Source organism: Mus musculus, chromosome 1 (assembly GCF_000001635.26).
Source record: "Mus musculus strain C57BL/6J chromosome 1, GRCm38.p6 C57BL/6J".
Lineage (NCBI taxonomy): Eukaryota > Metazoa > Chordata > Mammalia > Rodentia > Muridae > Mus > Mus musculus.
Window position 1 is genome coordinate 139026437 of NC_000067.6, and position 18566 is coordinate 139045002.

The 18566-nt window shown below is 37.3% G+C and overlaps 1 protein-coding gene across 7 annotated transcripts in view; it reads left to right on the forward strand.

Moving 5' to 3' along the window:
* Positions 1 to 18566, forward strand: part of Dennd1b (DENN/MADD domain containing 1B) — a 212335-nt gene that overhangs the window by 62728 nt on the left and 131041 nt on the right. For 5 of the 7 annotated variants that reach the window (NM_001166501.1, XM_006529716.4, XM_006529717.3 and 2 more), the window contains 2 exons: positions 13564 to 13613; positions 15488 to 15607. The exons of the other annotated variants lie outside the window; for them this stretch is intronic. In NM_001166501.1, the coding sequence (NP_001159973.1) occupies positions 13564 to 13613; positions 15488 to 15607 (170 nt within the window). The remainder of the gene's footprint in view (positions 1 to 13563; positions 13614 to 15487; positions 15608 to 18566) is intronic. 7 annotated transcript variants of the gene reach the window in all.

Here is an 18566-nt window from a genome sequence, read left to right on the forward strand (position 1 = left end):
GTTGTAAGCCATGGCTGGGGATGTGGGGGTTAGCCCTCCCTGGGGAGAAGGGGAGGAAACTGCACTGTGGATTATGGAAATATGGATTGGTCTCAAAAGAAGCCCCCCTTTAAAGAAAGGGGCTCTCTCAAAGAAAAGCTCAGAGAAACTAGTGAAAAGACGATGGAATATGATGTAAAAATGATCACTTGAAATCTTCCTTTCATTCCCAGCTGCTGTATTTTGGAGAAAAGAAACACATTTGTATATTAAGGGAGAACTAAAAGATCCAGATGAATAGCATTATTTATTAGGTATATTTTCATGTTGATTCAGATAAATTATGTGCATTTTAATAGATTTTACATATGCCAGGCATTTTAAATCTTGAAAGTATAATGTTAGAATGTTTAATATGAACATTTCAAGGAGAACTCTAATTTTGGCCCATTTTATATAGACATATTTGCAAAAAATCAGCTTCTAGGTTCTTATACAATATGTTGACTTCTTTAATTGCTTGTACTAGTGAATATTTTATTTAAAATGTGAATTGTTTTCTTTTAAACTTAATTATCCAAATATACAATTTGATGCTTATCTCATTTTGCTTTATCCATGATTATATCTTATTTTGATTTGTACTGAATAATAAAACATACCTTTATCTAAACCTGCTTGCCTAGACTAAGTAACAGTAAATTCTAATAGTCATATTTTACAAAACATAGACACAGGGATTCATGAAGCTTTACTTAGTTTTTGCTATACTTGTACACAAAGAAAATCAAGCTTGTGAATTTTGAAATTCAAAACTAGTGCAGACTTAGCATTCAGGTGCAGGACAGAGGCCTCTGGGAGGGAGACCATAGCTTTAAGGCCAAGTGTTTCCAATGTAACTGTCCTAGATATTCTACTGCAGCTAGCAGGATGCAGCTCCTCAGGCCAGGGTGGCGTTAAGAATACACTGGTGCAAATAAATCTGCGAGGAAGGAAGGTTTAAGGTCAAGGATCTCAGACCCCTCCATAGTGAAAAACATTAGTTTGATAACCTTAACCATTATGGCTTTTTATAGCTATTTTTGTTCTGTAAGAGATAGGTAATATACTGACTTCTTTTATGGTTTTATAACTTGTGATGGCCATCTTGGACCATTTAATGGTTTGCATTGTAAGCTGAAGAATTAAAAAAGCTTGTCTTGGATTATTGATTGAATTAACTCAAGGGAAAAACTTTGACTAGATTATTGATCAGCTTGGGAATAAGGAGGAAGAATCATGTCATATAGCTTCAAGCTTTAAGATTTAGGGAATGGGAGAACTCACAAGAATTTAAGGTACAACATCTGGTTTAAACAACTGCCAGAGAGTTAGTGTGAAATATGTGAACTAGGTGTGAAGAACACAAAAGTAACCGGTCTGGCCATGAAAAACTAACTGTGTGCCCATGCTTCCTGCTCTTGGTGTAAAAGGAGTTAATAATGATAATGAGCATTTAAGTAATTAAGCATCTTTTCACATGCTTCATTTATGCCTTAGGAAGTAACTTAAGGCTAGGAACATCATTCAGACGTGACTTCTTGATTGCCATTGTAGTTCAAACTACACTATGGAAGACTCATTTAGACAACAGGAAGGATGTGTCTACACTTTTCCCTGGTGTCTTTGTTGTGTAGGAATAAGTACATGAGATATATCCACTGTATTTTGTGAGCTCCAGATATTGTGAGCCCTGAGCAAACTGTTTAGTAGGCCTCTGGAACTTACTCAGCTTGCACAACTGAATGGTATACTATCTCTGGTCAGCACCAACTACGTTGTGCTTTGGAAACCTTGCCGTTTTAGATGCTTCTTTGAATTTTCTAAAAGATGTTTATTTCATTTAGCCTGATTGTCCTCAGAGTCAATCTATGATCTTTTATGATAGAAAAAACAGCATAAGAACCACACAATATCAAATGAGGTGAAAACCTGCTTAGTACTAGAGACTAAGGGGCAACATAGGTGGGCATTGGGAAGGAGCACACTGGCCTATGGCCAACATGCACAACCTGACCTATGAAGATAGGTCAGCTTTTGTGTGGCAACCTACAGGGGACTTTTCTGAGATCAGGGTGAGCATTCACGAAGGATCACCTAAGGATGTTACCAGTACCTCTGACCTGACCTCAAAAAGGAATGCCCAGGTATGTGTCAGACATCAGTGAGCCCCAGAAAGGAATTCCTGAAGACCCGAGGCAGAAATTGGCATGGAAGCTGGATTGTATTAGAATTCTATACGCCTACTCAGTCCTCTCTTCACTTTCACCCTTTAATACCCAGTTTCAATTTATCAGGCTCGTTCCACCCTGCTCTGTTCTAGTCTGCTGTTTAGCTCCTTTATTCTTCTTTTTCCTTTTCCTGTTTTATAGTCTGCAGGATATTGAGATTTGGGACAGTCTAATTGTTATATTAGTTTTCTGAATTTAAACATCTCTTTTGAGGGTTTCAAATATACATCCAAGAAAGACAATATGTAATCTACTTTCCTCCATCTAATGTGCCCCACCTCTAACTTCATTTTTTAAATTTTTGCTCTGGCCAGCTCACTAAGTTGAGCTGCCTATTGGTGCACGTGCATGAGGCAGTCCACAGGAGTGTGGGAATCCTATTACTCAGTGGTCACATCCTCAAACAAAGGTGATTCTCCACCCCCCAGCAACTATCCACTGCCAATAACATCAGTAAGAGGCCGGGCCTGGGGTAACCACAGCTGCTGTGAATGCGTGAGAGTGATAGCTATGCCATGTCTAGAAGACAGTTTTTCATAGCATTTCTTCCCATCTTCTGGCTCTTATGCTCTTTCTGCTTCCTTTTTCAAAGAGTTTGCTGAGCTTTGGTGCACATGTGCTTTGTGCGCACATGTGTGTTTGCGTGTGTGTGCGCGCGTGCCTGTGTGTGCTTCTGTGTGTGTGTGTTTGTGTGTGTGTGTGTGTGAGTATACAGCTGTCCCATTTAGGGCTGAACACTCGGTCTCTTATGTGAAATACCTTGATCTTAACTTTAGCTCACTGCAAAAAGAAGCTCTCTAGACAAGGTTATGAACAACTCTAGTTTGTGAATATAAATATTTAGAAGACAGTTTGATAGCATGACTATCCAACAGAATAGAAATAGCAGGCTCTACCCTTGGGCCTATGACCTTTAGAGCCATGAAATTCCCTCCTGTGGAGTAGGCCTCATATCCAATCAAAAAGCACTTAGTTATCCTATAACAGTAGTGCCAGAATTATGTTAGTGACCCCCTCATATCTGGAAGGTCAGTGTTGCACCATGCATGTCCAGTACTTGATAAGACCACTAATGTTTTCCTTTCTTAGAAGGCTGCATAGCACATTCCAGAATCATGAAAACAAGCCAACAGGGAGCTGTTTCCTGGTCAATTTGAGCCTGACTTCTCTGTCTGACAGCCAATGTGTATGATGTCTTTAAGAGTAGAGTCTTTCTATGTGGTTATTTTGGATAACCAAGGACAATGGCCATAAACAGTGTTGCTCTGGAGGCTTGTGGGCATTCCCTGGCCAATAACTAGTAGGAACTATTCCATTGGCTTTTATTTAATAATCTGTGCCTCTTGGAGCACAGATTATTCACCCATGCAAAGTGAACCTTGTGAACCCTCTTTATAAAAAGTTGTAATTGGAAACTTCCTTATTCTGTATAGGCTTTCTTTAATATGTCCTTAGTTTTAGTTGTCATACCTAACATCTCTTCCTCTTGCCCATCCCCCACCTTCATCCCCATTTAACCTTTTAACTCCCCTCCTTTGTTTCCCATGTATTTTACCATCCCTCTAATTATTTTTTGGATTGCAATTTTATCTTGTCCTTTTGTTTTCCCTTTAGCATAAACTACCTCCTGTCCATCAAGCCTTGTCAATACCCCCTTTTTCTCTTTCTTCCTGTTTTTCTCTCCTCCACATACTGTTGAGGTCTGAGCATATGAAGTTTGAGGTCAGTTGAGAGAGGTCAGAGTAGTATAGGTGTAGACTGACATACTTTCTCCATCAACACGGTGCTAATAACTAGTCTTACTCTGGTTTTATTTTCCTTTTTGCCTCCCACCCATTCATAGTAACTAATGTACAATTGTATGCTTCAGTGTTATCAACATTCCTTTACTTCATAAACGCTTAGCCATTAGGTGTGATTATTTTTTACAACAACTGTGTTTTCATAGTGGTCTATCCATTGATAGTAATTGTTTCTAAGACAGTCGTCTCTCACAATAATGCTGGCATCCCAAAGAGTGTAGCAGGAAAAAATGAAGCCTCAATGTCACTACAATCTCGATTATTTTGAATATTGTGAATATTTCGTTATATAAGCATGATTAAAATTGTAGTTAAAATTGTAAATACATAGAATGGAGAAAGTGCAGGGAGAATTTCAAGTAAAGCCATCAAATGAAACGCCAGGTTCAACAGTAACAGCAGATTTGGCAGCAGAAACTTAAATGCACAAGGTCTTGGACTGATGTATTCCAGATCTTTAAAGAATCTCGTAACGGAGACTACCAGCCCCCCCCCCCCCAAAAAAAAAAAAAACCTGTCTGTTATCCTTGAAGAAGAACTAATTTTTCCTGATAACAGACTATGACTTCTAAGCTGTATCTTCAAATATCTGAACTACATGAAGCACTCACTCCTTAAACTGAAAAGATAAACACCCTCAGAAGCTGGAGGAATACTAAAGCATGCAAGAATAAGTAGTTGAGCTAATGAGAAAAGGCAATGGACGAAATCTTATAAAACCAACAGTATGACAGGCAGTAATATAAAACTTTTAATAATTCTGAATATCAACAGCTTTGGTTTCCTAATTGAAAGGCACAAACTAGGAGGTTGGTTGAGAACGCAGACTCCATCCGTCTTTCTGTTGCCCCTGAGAAGTGTGGCTCACCATCAAAGGCTGCCTTACGACAGAAAGGGGCAATGCCTACAGTACAGTCAGTGCAGCCAGCAAGCACACAGGCAAGTGTGCTGCTCCTGATAGACTCACTTCAAGCCAGAGCTCAGGGGACATGAGACAGCTACTTCATGCTTTTTTAGAGAGACATTCATCAAGAGGACGTTAGAATTTTCTGTTTTAAAACTTACATTATTTGGGAACTTCATTATTTGAGTACTGTCTTTAAGTCATTTCCCTCATTCTTCTTTTTCTAACCCTTCTTCCAACTACCTCACAAATTATTTTTCTTTATTGTTACATATGTTAATATAAATCTATAAATAGAATCTGCTGATTCCTTTTAGTGTATCATATATTATATATTATATAATCATTTATGTTTTAGGATTAACCAATTGATACTAAATAACAAATTAGAAAGTTCTTCTGAAGGGAAGAATGGTTCTTCTCCTCTCAGAAATTATTTCCTGCCTGTAGCTCTACATCTAGGCATAGTAGGGTCTTGTGGGAGTTCTCCCATCCACGTTGGCATGCCCAACTAATGTCTGGTGTTATCCTTGTTCAGGAGTGGTTAGGCAGCCACTTTGCTGAGATTTTTATGGGTTCAACTTTCCTGTCATATATAGGAAACACAATCTTACAATCATTCTGTCCTCTGCTCTGTGTTGTTCCTTGAGCCTTAGGTGTAGGGAATGTGGTATAGATGTACCACTTGGGACTGGCACCCTGAGCTGCTTGCTATCTGTGTCTTGACTAGTTTTGGATTTCTGTAATAGTCTGAGATTCTTCTCCTTCATTTTGCCTTCTCTGTAATTTGAAGATTTGGACTTTTTATGATGTCTCACAATTTCCACATGTTCCTTTCCAATGCTTAAATTTTTCATATTTTTTACTTATTGGTCAAATTCCTCTACTTTATTCCCAGGTCTTGATGTTGTTTCTGCTATTTGATACACTCTACTTTAAGACTTTCCCCTGAGGTTTTAGCTGGGTTATTGACTTTCTCAATTCCATCTTCATTTCTGTTTAAGTTCTTATCAGCATTTCTATTTCTACTGAATTGAGGTTCCAGATGCTGGTTTGTCTTTGTCATCTTATTCAGCCATACATTTGTGTTTTCTTGTTCAATTTTTTAGTCTTCACATACTCAGTGTTGGTTTTGGACTAGAGAAATGGTGTGTACTTGAGCAATCCTCACACACTCTGGCATAGCTCAGGTAACACAGCTTGCACATGAGGCCAAACAGATCCAGCTGTTTGGACCAGAGCCATGCTTTCTCTCTTAACACACACTGAATTGGAATCCCTCCTTTCCTCTACTCCAAAATCAATACTGAGTATGGAAAGGATTTACTGGTCAGTTCTCGATACCCAGTCTGAAATCAAAAGAAAAGTGAACAAGACAAGGGTGGAGTTTATTTTCATTCTTTATGCAACATAGTACTCAAACTCTTAGCAAGAGTAAGGACAGAAGAGAAGGAAATAAAAATGAGATAAGTATGAAAGGAAGAAGTCAAAGTCTCCTTATTTGGAAGAGGTTAGCTTCTACATAAGAGAGCAAAAGGCTCCACCAGTAAATTCTTAGATCTGATGAACAATGCCAGCAAAATGGAAAGACACAAAGAAAAAATTAATAGTATATAGTATACCAATAGCAAACTTCCAAGAAAGAGCCCATGGGCATGTTCCATTAGCTGTAGTTATGCCAGACAGTAGAATACCTTGGTGTATATCTGCTTCATAAAATGAAAGACATATGCAATTAAAACTTATCACACCTAGCTAGACTTGGTGGCATATGACTTTAATCCAGCACTCTGGAGATTAATGTTAGATTGATCTACATAGTAAGACCTTATCTTAAACCAAAACCAAAACAACAGCAGCAACAGCAGCAGCAGCAACAGGAACAACGACAACCACAACAAACCCTTTAAAATAAAAAGTTGAAGAACATACTAAAAATGGAAAGACCTTCCAGACTCCTGGCCTGAAAAAGAGCAATTTGGTGAACACAAATATCTCAACAGAAGCAATCTAAAGATTCAATGCAAACCTCATTTTACACAGAAAAGAAATCTCAAAGTCATACGGTTGCATAGAAGACCCCCCACCCCCAGTAACCCAAGCCATCATAGCAAAATGATGGTGATGGTGGGACTTCAAGTAATACCACAGAGCCACGCAACAAAAACAGTGGTACTATCAGAAAACACAGATCAGTTAAATTCAATGGGATGTTCAAATGTAAATCTAAACACCTGTAGTTGCCTGAATTTTACAAAGATGCCAGAAATACAATGGTTGAAAGAGAGCCTCTTCAGCAAATGGCACTGCGAACACTGGATACTCACGTGAGGAATAAAACTAAAATCTCCATTTTTGTGTCTGTCCAAAAAATGAACTTCAAATGGATCAAAGATGTTAATGTAAACTCTAGATCACTGAAATTATTAGGGAAAAGGAAAGTATTTTAAGTTGTAGGTATAAAGCAGAACTTTGTGCAAAGGACTCCAGTTGATCTGAAATTAAGGGCAGTAGCCAATAAATGGGACCTCATGAATTAGAAATCTTCTACACAGCAAAGGAACTTGTTAATGCAGTGGAAAGACAGTTTATAGAATGGGAAAATATACTTATAAGCTGTACATCTGAAGGAAAATTAACATCAGAATATATAGGAAACAACTAATCAGCAAGAGGACAACTCAGTCAATAACAGCTAATGAAATAAGTGGAGTTCACAGAAAGATTCAGTGGGCTCGTGAAAATGTTCATCTTCACTGCAATTCAAAACTCCTTTGAAATTCCATTTCACCCCAGTCAGTACGGTATTCAGTAAGGAAGCAAATGACAACATACGTTGTTGAGAGTGTGGGGGTGTGGACAAAAGGGAAGCCTTTTTACTGTGTTTGTGGGAATGTAATGTTGGTGGTCACTATGGAAGTCAGTATGGAGGCTTTTTAAAAGTGTGAAAATAAATCCACTATGTAAGTATTTATCCAGAGGACTCTAAGGTCACATACTGCAGAGACAATGTGTGTCAGTATTTACTACAGCAATATTCACAATAGCTAAGTTATAGAACCAGCCTAGGTATGTATCAGCAGAGGACTAGATAAAGAAAACATTGTATAGATACACAGTGAACTTCTTTGTCAGCCATTCAGATGAATATAGGTATGTGTAATTCAGGCTCATAGATTAGATTCAAGGTCAATTTTGTGAATAAAGCCTATCTCAGAAAGATATTTGCATGTTTTTTTCTCATTTGTGGTTCCTAGGTTTTATATAGATGTATATAATATATGTATACATTGATTAAAAATGAAACTGCTGGAGAACAAAGGGGACTATCAGGAGGGGGAGGGGATAAAATGAGGGTGGTCAGAATGGAGTGCTATAAATTCAAGATAAACAGTATACACTTGTATGAAAAATTAAAAATTATAAACTTCAAACATTAAAGGTATTATCTGATGGAATTTTTGACTAAAAACTCTAGATCCTTATTTGTTTTATATATATTTTCATACTTTTCTTTGTTTTTTCATCATTAACATATTTTCATACTTTTTAAAAGCTTCTCTAATTAAATGCATGGGAGGTATAGAATTATGCCTTCTGTTGCCAGGTACAGCACTCATCTTCTTTTGTGTGTAAGCACGCTTTGGGTTGTGAATTAGATCAATCTGAAGTGACAGGAGACTGCAGAGATGTCACTGTCTATGACACACACACACACACACAGACATACACACACACACACACACACACACAGACACTCACACACACACACACACACACACACACACACACACACACACACACAATCTGTTCTAGTTTGCTTTCCATTGTAATTTGGGGAGGAATGGCTTTATTTTATCTTATAGCATGCAGTCCTTCATAAAGGTACATCAGGACAGCAGCAGCAACCTGGAGGTGCATCGAAACAGGAACCACTCAGGAGTGCTGCTCATCGGCTCCCTCGCTTGCCTTATTTAGCCCAGATCCACCTCCCTGCCCCTGGGTGGCACTATGAACAGTGGACTGATTCTTCCCTTCTCAGTCGTTAATGGAGAAAACATCCCACAGACTTGTCTACAGGCCAAGCTTATAGAGGCATTTTCTCAGTTCTGGTTCCCTTTTCCAGTTGTCCTGAGTTTGTGTCAAGTTGACACAATCTTACCAGCATGTCTCTTCTCAATACATTCCACACATCTCCTCACTGACTGCATCTGCCTCATGGACGTACTGAAGTCTCATAATGATGATTTATTGCGAAGTCAATTAGGCTAATAATCTAAACTATATTAATATAAAAACACACAGATCTGTCACTTAAGGATGGGTAAAGATGAGTTTTATTTCTAACTAAAAACACAAAACAATATCTGATCAGGCTTAGTCTGTTTTTGCCCCTAGTCTCTCAAGTTTTCAATAGACTCTGAGTTTAAAACATTTCTTAAAGGATATGATATTTAAACCAGCTCACTGTCATTTTCTATACCCTCTCTGGCAATAAGGTGTGTCCCTGATTCAGTCACCACATGTTGTGTGCCTGTCTTCCCTTAGAAGATGGGGTGTGGAATGTGTCTGGCAGTCTCCCTGGCACTTTCCTCAGATGCCCTGTCACATCTCAGTGCTCATTGTGGGTCTCTAGCTCAGTTCTCTTACTCAAAGTTCTGTGGCTGAGCTGTAGGTTATTTTATTGTTGTTGTAGAGTTTATAGACCCCTCTTATAAAGTACAGTTAGATAGAATGATTGTTATTACTACATATTTACTTGAAATTATATTCAAATATTATCTTTAGAAAACCATGCCCTTTTTTGAAAACTTTGAATTAAAATTGCCAAATAGAACTTATTTTGTTGTAAAAGTGATTTTGGACATTTTTTTCCATAAATTACAATTATGGATATTGAGAAATATCCTCATATAATAGTATTTATGTTTATATTAAGAACTTTAATGCAAATTTATTATTTGATACTGTTATTGTGCAGAGCCTTACAAACATAAGTTTACTGAAATTTCCTGTGTGACGATCATTTGAAAGCTAGTGAGACTGAATTCTGGTGCTTCCATGCATGTCTGTGGCAAGGCTGGTAGGTAACCACTTCCTTCCATGGTTAGTTCAGGAAGGGGTTGTTGGTCTAGTAAGCTCTAGAAAAGTGAGTGTAGAGAAGTTTTTTCCTCTGGATGCTGGACACTGCTGCTGTGTCCTTGTGAGATGTACTGAAAGCTCATGGCTCATTCTACAAGCACATGGAAAGGACCAAAGCCAGTGTGCTTAGTAGAGTAAACCAGGAGAGAAGATTCCTGGTTCCTGGAGGGTGCTGTTGAGTTAAACAGTGCCTAGATAACCTGCCTTGTCTCTCTGCTCTGTGTGTTCAGCTGTTTGCTGTTATGTACCCTGTTGAACAGTGTTCTAGGATCAATTACAGTTTTAATCGGAGGAGCAGTGATTTCCACAGGAAGCCTTCAGGATTGGGCATTCTGACCCCCAGAAGAGGGGACCCAGGCACTCCAACCTGCAGCCTACCCAGTTGTGGGTGTTTCTGTCCTAGCTGAATGAAGTCTCAGAAGTGGCGGTTTGGAGGTTAACTATGGGGAGCAGGCATTGACTTAGTGGTTTTGGTGAATGATTGGTTATGTACGGGAGAGAGGAGGGGTCTAAATGATGCCACACTATTGGTTTGGGTATGTTTAGAGAGGATTCTATCACTGTCTATTTCAAGGGCTGTAACTCAGACAATTTCAACCTTAAAGAGTATAAATGTGAGAGGTTGGACTATTAAGAAAGTGATGTGTGAAAGAATATATGAATAATTGTAGACTTCATAAAAATGCCTAAGCTGTATGAAGTCATTTGTGTAGATCAGATTTGTTATGCAGAACAGGAAAAAGGGGAGTACGGAACTTCAGAGAGCACTACCGTTTGTTCCTGAGGAAGTGGTGGGGAAGTGGAAGTAGGTTACAGAAATGGTGACTTTCACCTTACAGCCTGTCCAAAGCAGATCTAGGGCTTCGTCGTGGACTTTAGAATATTTAAGAAACAGTAGTTTCTTAGCTGCTGTTTGAGCTTAGACTCTGCAGGGCAGCTTCCCTGGTGAGCAGACTGTCCATCTAACAGGGTGTTTTCTCTTTCACAGCAGTGGCTTCTTTACAAAGCTACAAGTGAGCTACATACTCAGTAAAGAAGTTTCCATGAATTATTTCCAATCACTAATATGATAGCTAGCTGTCTTATTTTGGAACTTGTACAGAATATCCATTATTGCCCGTGGTACTTTCCTCTGGATAATTTCGTATTCTAGTTCATTCTTTGGGTTATTTTTGTTTTTATCTTTGACATATGTTAGCAATTATCTTTATGTGAGAATAATATATTTTTATTAAAAATATTCTGAAACTAAACTTTTTCTTGGTTAATAAAATTTCTGTAGAAATAAAAATTTTCAGTAGCACAGGAAATGTATTTCGTGTTTATGGTGAGTAGTATGGCAAACCTATGAATACATATCTAGAAGTAACTCTATGTGAGTGTGTGTGTGTGTGTGTGTGTGTGTGTGTGTGTGTGTGTATGTGTGTGTGTAACAGAGAATGAGAATATAAAACCTCAGTTATTTCTAATATATGTAGAAATATCATTTTCAGTTATCACTATGATTAAAATGACTCAAGGAGCACAAGCTGAATCGGAACCCATCTCCCTCTCTTCACCCCCCCCCCCCCATAACTCTAGTTTATATTGCACCTGTAATTAAGAAGAAATCCAGTCTTAGGAGTGGCAGGACTTCAGCCATTGATCTGGGTGTCCCCTGCTTATACTGTCAGCAGCATAGCTGCTCTGTCACTGGCAGAGCTGAGAGGAGGATTTTTTTCTATACTGTTTATACACTCCTCTATAGACCTGCTGGCTGGTTGAATTTTAAAGAGTGAGGAGGCTTAAAGACTTGTCCCCTGAGGGACGTTCCTGCCAGTTGGGAAGCGAGCTGTGGCTGTTATGGAAAGAGGGGCCTTTGTGGAAGACTAAGGCTGAGGGGAGGCGTCCTCTTTAATTTGAGCATTAAAATTGATGTGAAATATGCGGCTAATATACATATATTTAGAGGCAGATATTGACTTTGAGTGTTTTTTTATTGTTTCCGAATTATGTGCTTAATTTTGTAGGACTTTATCTGACCATTATTTATAGGTGTAGTAAATATGGTAAATGACTTTACATTATGAGACACAAGATAATGATGAAGCAACAGTCAAATAAAAACAACTGTCTTCGTTTGTAATAAACTGTTTTTTAGTAATTTATTTCATGTCTAGTGACTTCTTTAATTATATTTAGCAAAATATTATCAAGAGTAAAATGACTTTTTCTAAACATGGGCCTGTGCTCCAACTTTTAATGGCACACATTCATAGCAAGCCTGTGTACTTGCCCTGAGGCTGAAGGCTTGTTTTCTCTTCTTACTGGTCTGTGCGTGAGCTCTCTTGAAGCTTTCCTAGGTATTCCTACACTATTTTATTTTTAACTAATAATTGCACACACACACACACACACACACACACACACACACACACACACACACACACTGCTTCAGGTTAAGAAAGTCGATGGGAAGTACTCAAGACTGTGATTGCAGAGGTGTATGTGTTTGGTTCTGTCTCAGTTTACTGGGTGTTAGCTTTATTGGGAAAAGGCAGTTGTAGAAGTGACAGATTTGCTAAGATATTTGCTCCTTTGCTTCTTAATAGGAATTGTCTTCAGGTTCTGCTCCTTTATAAAATCTCTGCCTTTAGTTTGTGTGATGTCTGTAATTAATTGTAGGTGGAACTTTAGATTCAGAGTCAAACTTTAATGTGCTGCTTAGATACATCAAAATACATCTTCCGTTATCTTTCCAATTATCTGTTATTTGCATTTTGTTGTAATTTTTAATAAATATTATCTCTAAATCTTAATGAGATTAGTGTTTTAATAAAACATGGATTTTTCTATTTAAATACTTAATATTTAGCTATATTATAATAGATACTTGTATTAAGTTACACATTTAAGAGGGCTATTTGAAATAAATTTACTAACAAGTGTTTTAAGATATAAATGTGTATTTTAGAATCTATACGATCTTTGAATATTTTTAACCCTTGTGTTGTGGGACGTACAGAGTTGTCAGGCCTCTTAGTCATTCATTCTGCTGCCAACTCCATTCCCTTTTCTCTGCCTGCATTTTAATTGAAACAACATTTATATTTCTGAGCCAGAATCTGTGAAAAGTCCCTGTGGCTAGCCTGTGGTACTAGTTGCAGCAGACACAGCTTGCCCATATGGTGCAGTGCTCCTTGTGAGACCCATATGGCCTTGTTGAAGGGGATCCCAGCGGGGATGCAAAGGGTGTTAATACCCTTCAGGCCAGGCCTTTCCCTCCTGGGGCTTCCGGGCATTGTCAGTGCAATCTGCCAAAGCACACACTTAATTCCTTTTTAATAATCAATTATTTCAGTCTGAGAACCTGTGCTTTTGTCTTAAAAATACTTCACCCACCCCTTGAAAATATCTCAAAAAGTTTTAACTGCATGTTTAAAAAACATTCTAAAGCACCCTCTTTATTTTGAATTTGCATTTTTAGGAAGTTCTGCAGAGCGTGCCCAAGTTCTGTTTTCCCTTCGATGTGGAAAGGTATAGTACAAGTTACTGGTTAAGATAAAGCTATTCTTTGCTAGCACACATTTCAAAATGATTAAATATACATTTTAAGAAACTGGCACATATCTTTGTTTTTCTTGTATGCAAATATGGCAGGTGTGAGGTTCCGAATTAGATAATGCTGACAGTAAAATCGCCTTTCAGGTTATTCTGTCCTTTGCTTCTCCACCATGGCCAGATAGGTGTTCTTAAAATAACCTGACCACAGGTTATGTTTCTTCTCCTTATATTTCAGGTATAGAGTGTAAGTACTAGCAGAGAAAAGTATGTCATTGGTCTTTGATTATGATCTTCAGAAGGTCTTTGAAACAGGGCTTTACTGCTCGCTCCAGGTTCATCCCACTGGAAGAGCATTTGTGAGTGCTGGGAACTTGTTAGTTGTTTCTAAGAACAGCATCACACAACAGTGTGCTACTGAGGGCGGCTGTGGGAAACTTCCCTAGTAGCTTCAACAGTTCCAGTGTGCTTATATTTTACTGCCAACACTAACTGAACTTATATGCAGCTGGAAGTTAGCATAATAGAGCTTTCTTTAGAAATAATGACATTTATGTTTTTCATGTGACTGATCAGTATTAGTTGTATTTTAAGAGTGTACTGTAAAAAGTTTTTAAAAATCATTTTATGAAGATATTTTGCCAAATATTAGTAAGACTGAATTTTTAGTATATAGATTGAAAAGAGATCTGATAGTGGGTTAGTTGATACTAATAAATATAGCTGATAAAAAGTTATTTATTTACTTTATTTCTGGAGAATTAGTTGTTTTAATTTCAAAATTATAGTATTACATCAATAGTGAAAATAAAATAGAGGAAGAAAAACTGAAAGAGGATATTATAAATCTTGAAAACTAGAGGACATATTAATCCCTGGAGGATTTATTTGACATGTATAAAACTAGATATGTACTTGTCCTGGCCATTTATATGTGAACTTGTTTAATAACTGTTGTTTTGTGACAAAACAATTTATAGTTTTAGAATACTGGTAGTAATTTATTTAATTTTAAAATCTATATGACTCTTTTAAAACCAAAATTTATGTTATCAATATTTTATTTTGGGGCAAAGAACATGAAGTCCTATTGTGGTTTTCTGAGCCACTATCTGGAAGTATGTTGATGCTTTTTAAGCAGAAGTAAATGTTTAGTTTTATATCATCCCTTATGCTGAAGTGCAGCATGTAATTTGGTTTATTCTATGCATTTTAAAATCAGATAAAACTCATAAAGACCAACCACTAGTGGGCTTCTTTAGCAGGAGTTGTCTTCTTTTAGTTGGAGTTTAATTATGCAGCTTATTGATAGTTCTAAAATAATGCTAAGAAGATAACAGGAGTGCTTGGCGTGAGGTCCGTTGGGTGGGAATGTCAACAGAAGAAGTGACTCAGGGTGATGGTGCTCACCTTTAAAGGATGCACCAACATGGTTTGCTATACAGGCAGTCAAAAACCAGGAAAAGAAGAATAATTAGACAAGAGAAGGGCTGCTGGTGAGTGTAGAGACTGAATCTGCTGATTCTTCTCCAGAGTGAGGAACCATGGCTGCAACCTCATGATAGATTTTATGGGTAACTTACTCTTCTGAAAATTAGGATGAATTTTGACTTCCACGTGGGGCATTTGTGTTGCTGTGCTCTCCCATAAGCTGTTAGAAGTCTTGTAATGCTTGACTCATGACTCATGAGTTGGTTTATAGATTCATGACCCTTCTAGTTGCAGAACATCATTCTAGCTTTTATTACCCAGTATTAGAAAGGTGAAGCCAATGACAAGTAAGTCTTCTTGAAAGTTATCCTCAAGAAAACCAGCACAGATTTAATACCATGATATTGTTATGTCTTAAGGGTGTCTCAGAATCAAGTTGGACAGCACTTTACCTTCGTCCTGACAGACATGGAAAGTAAGCAGCGATTTGGGTTCTGCAGGCTCACATCTGGAGGCAGAATTTGTTTATGTATTCTTAGGTGAGTAATTATAATCAAAACATGGCTACAAAATAGATTGTGTCTTTGTCCAGCTATATCATGCTTGAGATCTCAAAAAATAAAAACAAAGCAACTTTTCTTAATTTTTTAAAAAAAATTCTTTACTTGTTCAGTCTAAATCCAAGGAAGGTTAGAAATAGTCTCCCTTCTGTACCACATACAGAGTAAATCGCTTTCCAGTAACATAATTGAATTGTTCTTAAAAGAAAGAATAAAGGATTAGTTATTGTGATTTATTTCTGAAAATCAAATATTAACATGGGAGTTGTGATATGTGTAAGTAGGACAACACTTAGTAAAGTTAAGATGCTTTTTTCTGTCATTGATACACATGCAGCCTTTGTGACTCAATTGTGGTTTTAAGGCAAAGATTGCAAACTTGTAGTTGGGAAGAAGTTAGAGAATATTGTTAGGCCACTGGGTGTTTTAAAAAGCTTAAAAGATGTTGTTAACCTTATACATTTTAGGAAGTTCTATGTAAAATTTATATTCCTAATTTCTTTAGATAAATAGGGAGGGATATCTGTTCATTGTAAATCTTTCCTATCCCAGTGAAGATGATAAGCTGGAAATAGAAGGGGTTTTAGGAATGTGATGATCTTGCTAGATTTTATGGTGGCAGTTGAAATAAAAGGCATTTAAACTTAGTTCCTGTAAGATGTCATTGTAAACAAAGAATCCAGATGTAACCTATAAAAAGTACAATTCTTTATAATTATAATATAGATACTGCCAATTCTAGATTCAACAGATGATAACACTCAATTTATAGTTTAACATCTTGTGAGGAAAGCATTGTTTATTAGTCACTTTTGTATGGATGTGATACAACCAAACGACTTATAGAAGGATGGGTTGTATTTTGGACTTAGGGTTTCAGAGAAAGAAATAAGTCATTATCATCATGGTAGGGAAATATGGCAGCAGGCAGCATGCATCAGGCATGATGAGAGGAACAGCTAAGAATTCCAAACCGGAATGTGGAAATCAGAGAGCCAACTTCAATGGTGCCAATGTTTTTTAACTCTCAAAGCCCACTGCTTGTGACATACTTTGTTCAGCAAGGCCATATCTCCTAAGACTACCAAGACAGCCACCAACTGGAGACTAGTATTCAGAAGTATTCAAATGCCTGAATGGGGGCCATCTCATTCAAACAGCACATCCGGGCATACAACGAGTGGCTTCTCTGTTCATTTGCTATTGAGCTGCCTTTGTCAGTCAGTGAGAGCCCTGTATGCTAGTGCATGCCTATAATAGTAGCACTTGGAAACTGATGTAGGAGGATTGCAAATTTGAGGTGAGTCTCTGCTATATAGTGAGACCTAGGATTTAATAAAAACACTCCAAACAAATGTTAGAGTGGGGTAATCCACTGTTCCCTATTGTTTGTGATAACTCACCAGAGAATAAGTTATCAACATTATTTGTTTATATTTGATTCTGCATTCAGTAGTTTACCCAATTACCTTCAAGTTGAATTTCAGATGCTATTTATAATTAAAGAGTTTGAACTGCTTTCTTTTTTTAACTCAAAATATTTTGAATATGTTGAAACTATAAATAAGCCTAAATAATTACTGAATACTCAACATAGTTTAAATAAGTTTCTACTAGTTTTTACACATAGGAAAGCTACTGTTATTTTAAAACATGTAAAACACAATATACTACTTGTTAAATAAATGAGAAAAATATGTAGTGTAAGCCAGTTGTCATTAATTTGTAGAAGTTACTATGTTGTCTCAAACTTGTACATTTTGGAGAGTAGCTGAATATTTGGACTCCTGAGTTAGAAATAGTTTTACCTGCAAAAATTTTATTATATTATGTAAATATAAGAAGTGAAAATTGAAATTATACATGTCAGTAAGATAGTATTATGGTATGCATCATTGATTATTTGTTTTTTATTCAAGTAATCTTTTATATTTATTCTCTTGTTGGTTGTCTGACAGTGATTCTGGTGGCTCAGGAGTAGGATGTTTCACACGAGGAACAGCTAATTTATATAATTATCCAGCAGTAAATAAGAAATGTAATGTTGTGACAACTTATTTAGAATGTTGCTGTGATTAAATGAATAAGTGAATGTATTTAAGTTGTATTCAGATTTATCTTTTCAAAAATAATTTTGAAGTCTAGCATGAGAAGAATTATAGTGGTTTGGTGCTAGCTTGGCCACTCTGAGGGGTGGTACTTGACCACCCATGAAATCATTGAAAAGATTGATAAAGCTTTAAATACTCTAGGAGCTTACTGTTCACTTTAAAAATGTGTATTACAGTAATGAAAGCTTTTTTGTATTTGTCAGGAAACCCTGAAACCTTAGAGACTGGTGTGCTTGATCCTACAAGGATGGTCATTATATTGTACTGTATGTAACAGAAGGACAGTTTTTAGTAAATTCATGTAATAAGTTGGTAGGAGTAGATAGAGGAGCACTTAGGTGGGGCTTGCTAGCAACTTTATAGTAAACATCTATTATGTTGACAGAACAATTGACCAAGCTTCCAAAGAACTCACCCACAGAGAAAATGTAAGCAGCTGGTTTTACTGAGGGTCGGAGAAATGATGAGCACGTGAAGGAGGGCAGGTTTGCCCAGCGTGGTAGGGCTTTCCTGTGATTCTAGCAGTGAGGAACTGGAAGCAGGGGCCACTGACGGTTTAGGTCCAGCATCGGTTACATAGTGAGACCCCGTGTTGCAGTACCACTCCCTGAGGCACAAGTTAAGTAGTTTTAATCACTGCGAGGAGACGTGGATGCTGTCTTACATACTCCTTGTAAGATGATGGCATAGTCCTGTGAAAGAAAACTTGATAATACCAGAGTTTTGAACTCTTTCGTTTCTTGTTTCTGTAGTTTTAGCTCTTGAATTCTTCCAGAGTCTGTAGAAATGTTTAGCAGTGTTGATGGTAACAAGCTTTAAAGACGCAG